Raw genomic sequence first — 11734 nt, 5'->3', positions numbered from 1 at the left:
AAATTACAAAAGGTATCCAATGGGGATATTTTGTGACCTTGCCAAGGCATTTGATTGTGTAGATCACAACACACTCTTAAAAAAGCTTCCACATTATGGCATTAATGGCAAATCTTTGACTTGGTTAGAATCATACTTACAGAACAGGAAGCAAAGGGTTATCTTAAGGGGGACAGGAACAGCATTAACAGTAGACTGAGGAAATATAAAGTATGGAGTCCCACAGGGCTCAATTCTTGGGCCATTAATTTTTCTGTTCTACATTAATGATCTACCAATCACAATTAACAACAGAGCAAAAATAGTAATGTTTGCCGACGATACAACTATCCTCGTAAAAGGACCCAACTCCACAATGCAGGATACAGCCATGACAGTCTCTACTCAAGTACAGAATTGGTTCACTGCGAATAGCCTAACCTTAGATATTTCAAAAACCATTATGATACAGTTTCTGACAAAAAACAAAAAAATAAAGCTCCTGAAATACATGTTAACAATCACAAAATTAATGAAACCACAATACAAAATTCCTAGCTATCCAGATAGACAGTCACCTAAGATGGAAAGAACAAATTGATCAGCTGGTCATGAAACTTAGCTGATCGTGCTTTGCACTAAGAGCTCTTCATCAGTTAGTAGACAGAGAAATAATGCTGTTGTCATATTTTGCATATTTCCATTATGTTCTCTCCTATGGCATAATCTTCTGGGGAAATGCTGAGGTGTTGAAAAAGTCTTCAGAATACAGAAACGAGCAGTGAGGCTAATGTGTGGGGTCCCTAACGGGACATCTTGCAGAGGTCTCTTCAAACCTCTCAGGATACTTACCATCACAGGTCAGTATATATACTCACTGATGTTATTTGCAGCCAACAACAGGGAACTGTTTCAGAAAAATTGTGACATCCACAACCATGATATAAGACAGGTGAAAAATTTTCATCAAGGCTCTGTAACTCTCACTGAAGTAGGGGAGTTACTGAGTCAGGTATAAAGGTCTTCAATAAGCTCCCCAATAATATAAAAAAGGAAATAAAAAATGTACAGGTTTTCAAAAGGAAACTAAAATTATTCCTCATCGAACAAACTTTCTATAAAATGAATGAATACTTAGAGGTATGATGTACAAGAGTGGGGGAAACTGCGTAAGAAAAGCACTCCCTTAAAGATAAAGTGTGATGCTGTTACTTATAGTTTAACTGAAATTGTGGTGATAAAATGTAAATTTATCTGTTTCATTACGAGAAAATGTGAACTCCCATGTATCCCACTCTCTTGAGCATTCATTTAAACCTCTTCTTAAGGAATGCAGTTAAAACTTCTATTCATTCAAACCATGAGCATGAAGAAAATTTACTTCCTTATATATGTCAGTAGCATAAAATATGCACTGTCACTTATTCTACTATTTTAAACAATCACTTAAACTGTTTTTGGCATAATGCAGGCTTTAATACTGCATGCAAGTAATTGTTCTTGTAAAATAAACCAATGTCTGTGGAATGTGATGTATAAATGTTAATGTACTACTGTAATTGCATCAATTGACTTGTCCTATATTACTTGTACACTGGCTGTATAATATGTAATCAACAGGACCAAATAAATAAATAAAATACGTTCCTAGAAGCGTCGACCAATATATTGCCTCCTCCTACGTATATCTCGCGAAAAGACCATGAAAATGAAATGAGAGACTTCAGAGCTCACGTGGAGGGGTACAAACAATCGTTCTTCGTACGAAATATTCGCTACTGGAACAGGAGAAGAGAGCAGTGACAATGGTACACAAAGTATCCTCCGCCATGCACCGTCAAGTGGCATACGGAAATTAGATGTAGACGTAGATGAAACAGCAAATACAGGCTTCATCTGCATACGACATAATTCGTTATGGAATCACGTAAGTTCTGCTTTTAACGAAGCAAAATTCTGACGACCATTTCTCTGTACAGTTGCGTTCTACCAAAACTACCGCTACCTAGCGGTAGTTTTGGTACACTACATGAATGACGTAGTAAATGTTACGGTTACCGGTAGTATTGATAGAGAAAGAAACGTAAACAAATGCGTAAAACAGAAATTACGACCGAGCGAGGTGGCGCAGTGGTTAGACACTGGGCTCGCATTCGGGAGGACGACGGTTCAATCCCGCGTCCGGCCATCCTGATTTAGGTTTTCCGTGATTTCCCTAAATCACTCCAGGCAAATGCCGGGATGGTTCCTCTGAAAGGGCACGGCCGACTTCCTTCCCCATCCTTCCCTAATCCGATGAGACCGATGACCACGCTGTCTGGTCTCCTTCCCCAAAACCAACCAACCAACCAGAAATTACGAGTCGACCATTTCTCTTAGTTTTTTGTTTGTTTGGTTGTTTGTGTTGCATATAATTGGTACCGCACATCATTCAGTGTTAGTCCATTGCATATTTCATATCCTTACAGAATATAAATTGCATTTCATAAGTAATAAAAATTAGTCGAGCACGTAACTTCTGCCTTTTATGTGACCAAGGAAATTACTTTTGGTGCAAGTCCAGTTTATTTGCGGAAATACAAGAAGTATATATAGTTGCTGTCTTTTGGACTCAATAGAACATTATTCATCACGATTAAAGACAAGAGTTTCCTTTTATTATTGATAAATGCGAAAGTTATTTGTTAATAACAGAGACATTTCTTATATAAGCTCGGCGAAATATTGAAGCAATGTTTGATATACTTTTGCTTTGCGTTTTTCTTTCTTTTTTTTCTTTTTAATTTTAGCTCTTTGTTGAGGAAATTGTGTTTCACAGGTCTCTACGATAAACCTGTGTTATTTTCTTTATTTTTACTACAACATCCCTCGGTTTCACGTTACAAATCAACAGTTTTGGAATAATTCCTTAATTAATCACAGACAGTTTCAGTTTTGCAATTACATACTGTTTAGTTTTAGGTAGCAGACAGAAGGATAGCTACGTAAAACAAAAAGTTCCTTACGTGACACGACCCTTTATATATCCTTACTGAGTTTCTAGACGGTTTACCATATCTTGTTATTAGAGAAATCTAACCAGACACTGGCCGCATACGCTTAAGAAAAGTAACGCTCGATAGGAATGTAACAATTTGGAGAAATGCATGATACACAATGTGGCCTCTTACAATATATTTGTTCACAGCCGGTTTAGATCTTATGTTTTAACTTACTGGATGTCGTGCCTGTGCAAGGATACTGTGCACTTACTGCTGTTACATGTTTTCAGTGTTTTCTGCTTGCTATTTTTCTGACATTTTCAAGTCAGCTATGGCGTATACTTTTCTGATTTAATGTATGACATGTGAAGTTGTCACAACAGATATTTTTCCTCTGTGAAGATGATCCATGATCGAAACTGGTTGTGAATAAGCACATTGTACGACAGCACAGTGCGTATCATACATTTCTCCAAGTATGTCGAAACTGTTGACAGTCACCTGAAAATGTTTTTGAGGTAACACACCAAGGTAAAGGTAACGTCAGTACTACCTACAACTGACCCAAGTTGCTAGGGAAACTACCGTAGTCTACGCTTACTTATGATAGTCTACGACAGGGTTGTAGCCTGTCCCCAATGTTATTCAATATGCATGTTGAGCAAGCAATAAGGGAAACAAAAGAAAATTCGGAGTAGGTATTAAAATCCATGGAGAAGAAATAAAAACTTTGAGGTTCGCCGATGATATTGTAATTCTGTCAGAGACAGCAGAGGACTTGGAAGAGCAGCTCAACGGAATGGACAGTGTCTTGAAAGAAGGGTATAAGATGAACATCAACAAAAGCAAAACGAGGATAATGGAATGTAGTCGAATTAAGTCGGGTGATGCTGAGGGAATTAGATTAGGAAATGAGACACTTAAAGTAGTAAAGGAGTTTTGCTATTTGGAGAGCAAAATAACTGATGATGGTCGAAGTAGAGAGGATATAAAATATAGACTGGCAATGGCAAGGAAAGCGTTTCTGAAGAAGAAAAATGTGTTAACATCGAGTATAGATTTAAATGTCAGGAAGTCGTTTCTGAAAGTATTTGTATGGAGTGTAGCCATGTATGGAAGTGAAACATGGACGATAAATAGTTTGGACAAGAAGAGAATAGAAGCTTTCGAAATGTGGTGCTACAGAAGAATGCTGAAGATTAGATGGGTAGATCACATAACTAATGAGGAGGTATTGACCAGAATTGGGGAGAAGAGGAGCTTGTGGCACAACTTGACTAGAAGAAGGGATTGGTTGGTAGGACATGTTCTGAGACATCGAGGGATCACCAATTTAGTATTGGAGGGCAGCGTGGAGGGTAAAAATCGTAGAGGGAGACCAAGAGATGAATACACTTAGCAGCTTCAGAAGGATGTAGGCTGCAGTAGGTACTGGGAGATGAAGAAGCTTGCACAGGATAGAGTAGCATGGAGAGCTGCATCAAATCAGTCTCAGGACTGAAGACCACAACAACAACAACAACGGTAGCGTGCGGTGGTTTTACAACTGTACGAGTGTCTGTGCCTTCCACACATGAGAGAGCTCTGAAACATGAATTCCACGCAGAGACTTCACAAAACTCGACCAGTCCATTTTCCACGGACACATCCACGTCCCGTGTGAGGACGGCTGTATGTAGACACCACCCTTGCGTGGGAGTGCGTTACGAGACAACGGTAGCCGGGGCCGTATTCAGGCCGCGCCTGCCTATGGGAGTATCCGCGGCGCCATGCCGTGGGCGGACCGCGTCGAGCGCTCACCTGCGGAGTACAAATTGTCCAATTACTCGCCGGCTCGGCCCCCTTTGATGCGCCTGCGTCCCTTTGTCTGCCGGGAGCGGGCTACATATGGCGTACGCGCAGTTAGCGTCATGACGAGCCGCACGCCACTGCGTGCGCCGACCGCCAACGGGACGCCCGATTCTGGGTCCGCATTCCAGCCCAGCGCCCCGCCGCCGTCTTCCCTCCTCTTAAGAGCCTCGTTCCGCACGGGCTGTATTGCGCCACTCGTGGCAGAGGGCGGAGGCGAGCAAGGTGCATCGCCCCCGGGGGCCCTGACTGGAATCCTCGTTAGATACACCAGCACCATTTTGTCTGTACGGAACACCGCAATACTGTATCATTTAACCACACGTCGTTCTTCAACTGGTTGCACCCACTTCGTTTACCTTTACCGAGGATGCTTTGCGGGCACTGGAAGACTGCGAGCAATGGTATCATTGCCCTCACGGTACTCTTTCCAGCAGGCTAAACATTTCAGTACTACGATCTCAGCAGATCCTTCAGTCTGTAGCAGCAATAGGTGTTGCGTACGACGGCAGCGAAGTAATAAGCGCGAGGTCATGACTTTCCCCTACTGGGAACTTCTCGCTCACGGGAAACAGTTGTAAATCTTGGTCCCTAGCACGCAGGGCGTTAAGCAGACTGCCCATAAAGCCTTCGTTACAGGGGCCGTCGCATTCAACGTGCAACGTACGAACTTGACCTCCACCGAGATGCTGAACGCTCAGAAGCGATCCTGCTTGAGCATATGTTACGTAATATGCCTCAACGTGGTACATGTGACCGCAGCACGCTCCAGCGACAGTCATGGACTGTAACTGGCTCGCAAATCACACACTTTGCTTACGAAATGGACGAGCTACATTAAAAAGCACGATTCCTCAGTTGTCTATATGCAACTCATGTTGTTTAATTATACATAAATAAAAACTTCAGATCCATGAATTCATTATGAGGCCAAAAGGATGTTCCATGTCCAGTCAGTAAGGACATCAGCCTGTAGAAGTTTCATTGCAGATAGTGTGGTGCAAATTTACAATAGTCTTCCACACGGTACATATACGCTGAAGCACCAAAGAAACTGGCAGAATACAGTGCTGCGGTCGGCAACACCTATACAAGACTGGCGCAGTTGTTTGATCCGTTACTGCTGCTACTATGGCAGGTTATCAACATTTGAGTGAGTCTGAACGTGGTGTTACAGTCGGTGCATGAGCGATGGGACACAGCATCTCCGAGCTAGCGACGAAATGTGGATCTTCCCGTACGACCATTTCAAGAGTGCGGTAAAATATCAAATCTCCGACATCACTGGTGCCGGAAAAAGATCCTGCAAGAACGGGACCAACGACGATTAAAGAGAATTGTTCAACGTGACACAAGTGCAATCCTTCCGCAAATTGCTGCAGAGTTCAATGCTGGGCCGTCAACAAGTATCAGCGTGCGAACTATTCAACGAAACACCATCGATATGGGCTTCCGGAGCCGAAGGCTCACTCGTGTACCCTTGATGACTGCACGACACAAAGCTCTACGTCTCGTTTCGGCCAGTCAACACCGTCATTGGACTGTTGATGGCTGGAAACATGTTTCCTGGACGGACGAGTCTCGTTTCAAATTGTATCGAGCAGATGGACGTGTGAGGGTATGGACACAACCTCATGAATACATGGACACTGCATGTCAGCAGGGGACTGTTCAAGCTGGTGGAGGCTCTGTAATGGTGTGGGGCGTGTGCGGTTGGAGTGATATTTAACCCCTGATACGTCTAAAAACGGCTCTGACAGATGACACGTACGTAAGCACCCTGTCCTGCACCCATTCATGTCCATTGGGCATTCCAACGGACTTCGCAATTCCAACAGAACAATGCGACGCCCCATACTTCCAGAATTTTTACAGAGAGGCTCAAAGAACATACTTCCACTAGCCACCAAATTCCCCGGACATGAACATTATTGAGCGTATCTGGGATACTTCGCACCGCACCGTTTAGAAAAGATCTCCACCCCCTCGTTCTCTTACGGATTTATGGACAGCCCTGCAGGATTTATGGATTCATGGTGTCAGTTCCCTCCGACACAATTTCGGACTTTAGTTGAGCCCACGCCATGTCGTGTTGCGGCACTTCTGCGTGCTCGCAGGGAACCTACACGATACTAGGCAGGTGCATCAGTATCTTTGGCTCTTCAGTATATATATATATATATATATATATATATATATATATATATATATATATATGAAAAAAAGTTTTGCGTCACCCTGGTTCTCAGAACTCCCGAAGACAGATGTTGACTGTGGATATTGTATCACAGACACAGTCCCTTTGATTGTTCAGAGATGTCGCTAAACCCGCCCAAAGATGTAAACAACCATTCATGAGCGGCGCCTATTAGCTGGAGGGGCTCCGACAGCTGATCAGTCCCAGTCATTCCACAAGGAAGGAGGTACACGGCTCGTGTTGTGTGTACTTCAACCATGCCTAGACGTCAGTATTGCGGTTAGATCGCGTTTGCATTGTTACTTTGTGGCAGGAAGGGCTCTCAACAACGGAAGTGTCCAGGCGTCTCGGAGTGAACCAAAGCGATGTTGTTCGGACTTGGAGGAGACACAGAGAGACGGAAACTGTCGATGACATGCCTCGCTCAGGCTGCCCAAGGCTACTACTACCTACGGATTATGGCTCCGAGGAAACCTGACTGCAACGCCACCATGTTGAATAATGCTTTTCGTGCAGCCACAGGACGTCGTGTAACGACTCCAACGGTGCGCAATACGCTGCATGATGCGCAACTTCACTACCGACATCCATGGCGAGGTCCATCTTTGCAGCCACGACACCTTGCAGCGCGGTACAGATGGACCGAACAACATGCCGAATGCACCGCTCAGGATTGGCATCAACTTCCTTTTACCGATGAGTGGCGAATGTGCCTTCAACCAGACAATCGTCGGAGACGTGTCTGGAGGCAACCCGGTTAGGCTGAACGCCTTAGACACACTATACAGCGAGTGCAGCAAGGTGGAGGTTCCCTGCTGTTTTGGGTTGGCATTACGTGGGGCCGACGTACGCCGCTGCTGGTCATGGAAGGCGCCGTAACGGCTAAAATACGAAACGTGAATGCCATTCTCCGACCGATAGTGCAACCATATCGGCAGCATATTGGCGAGGCATTCATCTTCATGAACGTCAATTCGCGCCCACATCGTGTACATATTTTTAATGACTTCATTCAGGATAACGACATTCCTCGGCTAGAGCGGCCAGCATGTGCTCCAGACATGAACCCTATCGGACATGCCTGGGATAGATTGAAAAGGGCTGTTTATGGACGACGTGGTCCACCAACCACTCTGAGGGATCTACACCGAATCGCCGTTGAGGGGTGGGACAATCTGGACCTTGCCTTGATGAACTTGTGGATAGTATGGCGTGACGAATACAGGCATGCATCAATGTAAGAGGACGTGCTAGTGTGTTTTAGAGGTGCCGGTGTATGCAGAAATCTGGACCACCACCTCTGAAGGTCTCGCAGTATGGTGGTACAACATGCAAAGTGTGGTTTTCATGAGCAATAAAGGGCTGAAATGATGTTTATGTTGATCTATATTCCAATTTTCTGTACAGGTTCCGGAACTCTCGGAACGGAGGTGATGGTAAGAAGCACAATATCTTACTGGAAATAGTGCAAGTTCTCTTGCAGATAAATCCGTACGTGAGCGAGAGTGCGCTTAACTTTTACAAAACATCGAATATTACAACACATACGACTATTAAATTAAGTCTCAGAACCCTTTCTAAAACGTACAGGCAAATAAAAAAAAAATGAATTTCGCTAGATGAGAACCAGCTCCAATCGACTTTGTAACACTGCATGTCCATTCAGTAGACTTCGCTGAACTTCGACAGTATATGACAAAGTTTTGTACGTTACCATCTCCTGAAGGCTTGTTTCACCGATATTCACTGACGGAAAAGAAGAACGGCAACACAAAAAATAATTAATGTAGATTAATGAAATTTCTGGAATACATTTGTCTAGGTGATTCACACTGCAAGATCATAGGTTAATGTAAGCGTGAAACAAGCCATTGCAAATGTAGAATGCTAGTACATTTACAAACGATGTTACTGCCAGAATGTTGAGTGCAAGCACGCGAACGTGCGTACATCGTGTTGTGGGATGGAGTTCCATACCTGTTGCACTTGGTCGGTCAATATAGCGACGCTTAATGCTGTTTGTGGATGACGCTGGAGTTGTCGTCCCATGATGTTCCATATGTGCTTTATTGGAGACAGATATTGTGATCAAGCAGACCAAGGCAACATGTCGACATTCTGTGGAGCATGTGGGGTTACAACAGACGTATGTGGGCGAGCGTTATCGTGTTGGAAAATGCCCCATGGATTGCTGTTCACGAAGGCAGCACAGCACGTCGAATCACTAAGCTGACGTAGGAATTTGCAGTCAGGGTACACGGGATAACCACGAGAGTTCTGCTGCCATACGAAATATTCCAGGTATAGTTTCAGTGTGTACAGCATGCAGACAGGTTGGCTGCAGGCCGTCAGCTGGCCTCGTCGTGACCAACACATGGCCATCATTGGTACGGAGGCAGAACCAGCTTTCATCTGAAAACATAACAGAACTTCAGCCTGCCCTCCAATAAGATCACGCTTGACACCACTGGAGTTGCAAATGGCGGTGGTATAGTGTCAGAGGAATCCACGCTACGGGGCGTCTGACTCTACATCTACATCTACATCTACATCTACATACATACTCCGCAATCCACCATACGGTGCGTGGCGGAAGGTACCTCGTACCGCAACTAGCATCTTCTCTTCCTGTTCCACTCCCAAAATGAATGAGGGAAAAATGACTGCCTATATGCCTCTGTACGAGCTCTAATCTCTCTTATCTTATCTTTGTGGTCTTTCCGCGAAATGTAAGTTGGCGGCAGAAAAATTGTACTGCAGTCACCTTCAAATGCTGGTTCTCTAAATTTCCTTAGTAGCGATTCACGAAAAGAACGCCTCCTTTCCTCTAGAGACTCCCACCCGAGTTCCTGAAGCATTTCCGTAACACTCGCGTGATGATCAAACCTACCAGTAACAAATCTAGCAACCCGCCTCTGAATTGCTTCTATGTCCTCCCTCAATCCGACCTGATAGGGATCCCAAACGCTCGAGCAATACTCAAGAATATGTCCTATTAGTGTTTTATAAGCGGTCTCCTTTACAGATGAACCACATCTTCCCAAAATTCTACCAATGAACCGAAGACGACTATCCGCCTTCCCCACAACTACCATTACATGCTTGTCCCACTTCATATCGCTCTGCAATGTTACGCCCAAATGTTTAATCGACGTGACTGTGTCAAGCGCTACACTACTAATGGAGTATTCAAACATTACAGGATTCTTTTTCCTATTCATCTGCATTAATTTACATTTATCTGTATTTAGAGTTAGCTGCCATTCTTTACACCAATCACAAATCCTGTCCAAGTCATCTTGTATCCTCCTACAGTCACTCAACGACGACACCTTCCCGTACTCCACAGCATCATCAGCAAACAGCCGCACATTGCTATCCACCCTGTCCAAAAGATCATTTATGTACATAGAAAACAACAGCGGACCTACCACACTTCCCTGGGGCGCTCCAGATGATACCCTCACCTCCGATGAACACTCACCATCGAGGACAACGTACTGGGTTCTATTACTTAAGAAGTCTTCGAGCCACTCACATACTTGGGAACCAATCCCATATACTCGTACCTTAGTTAGCAGTCTGCAGTGGGGCACCGAGTCAAACGCTTTCCAGAAGTCAAGGAATATGGCATCCGTCTGATACCCTTCATCCATGGTTCGCAAGATATCATGTGAAAAAAGGGCGAGTTGCGTTTCGCAGGAGCGATGCTTTCTAAAGCCGTGCTGATGCATGGACAGCAACTTCTCTGTCTCAAGGAAATTCATTATATTCGAACTGAGAATATGTTCGAGAATCCTGCAACAAACCGATGTTAAGGATATTGGTCTGTAATTTTGAGGATCCGTCCTTCTACCCTTCTTATATACAGGCGTCACCTGCGCTTTTTTCCAGTCGCTCGGGACTTTACATTGGCCAAGAGATTCGCGATAAATGCAAGCTAAATAAGGAGCCAATGCAGTAGAGTACTCTCTGTAAAACCGAATTGGAATCCCACCTGGCGATTTATTTATTTTTAACCCATTCAGCTGCTTCACAACCCCAGCGATGTCTATGTCCTCCATACGGGAATCTGTACGAGACTCAAACGGCGGTAAATTTGTACGATCCTCCTGCGTGAAAGATTTCTCAAATGCTAAATTTAAAATTTCAGCTTTCGTTTTGCTGTCTTCCGTTGCCAGGCCAGACTGATCAGTGAGTGACTGTGAAAGGTGGCTACACTGAATCACAGCGCCAGAGATTGCGCCAAAGAGTATTATTCAGCCGCCTCCACTGGCAGTGCTTGTTGAGATGTGGTAGTGGCCGTAGTTAGTGTTTGTTGAGAGGTGATAGTGGAGAGTTCTTGTCGAGAAGTCGTGGTGGAGAGTGCATATTGAGAAGTGGGCAGTAGGAGTTCCGATGTAGCCGTGACTAGTTGTGAGTATGTTGTATGCAGTTGTTCTGATGGGCTATACAGCCGATGCTGTTCGATTGCGGATGCTGTAATGATCAGAGTGTATGTTTCGTCAATATATATGAAGGTAATAAATTTTTTTATTAAAAAAAAACATAAAACGTGCATGGGGGCTTAATTATATAGAATGAAAATATTTTTTAATTTTTAGTAGCTGACTGTCCGGTTACGCAGTCTCGTAACCGGTTGGCCCTGACTGGTATTAGTACGCAATCTGACTGCATAGAATAACAACAAGAAATGAAAGAAAACTTCCGTTAACACAATTAATTAGTT

At 44.0% G+C, this 11734-nt stretch overlaps 1 protein-coding gene across 1 annotated transcript in view; it reads left to right on the top strand.

Annotated features, from left to right (window-relative positions):
• Positions 1-4729: 4729 nt before the first annotated feature.
• LOC124788497 overlaps positions 4730-11734 on the top strand; it is a 92512-nt gene continuing 85507 nt past the window's right edge. Inside the window, exon 1 of the mRNA XM_047255767.1 lies at positions 4730-5068. Coding sequence (XP_047111723.1) covers positions 4730-5068 — 339 coding nt within the window. The remainder of the gene's footprint in view (positions 5069-11734) is intronic.

This window comes from Schistocerca piceifrons, chromosome 3, assembly GCF_021461385.2.
Source record: "Schistocerca piceifrons isolate TAMUIC-IGC-003096 chromosome 3, iqSchPice1.1, whole genome shotgun sequence".
Classification (NCBI taxonomy): domain Eukaryota; kingdom Metazoa; phylum Arthropoda; class Insecta; order Orthoptera; family Acrididae; genus Schistocerca; species Schistocerca piceifrons.
Note: the sequence above shows the minus strand (reverse complement) of the source record. Positions and strands in the feature narration are given on the sequence as shown.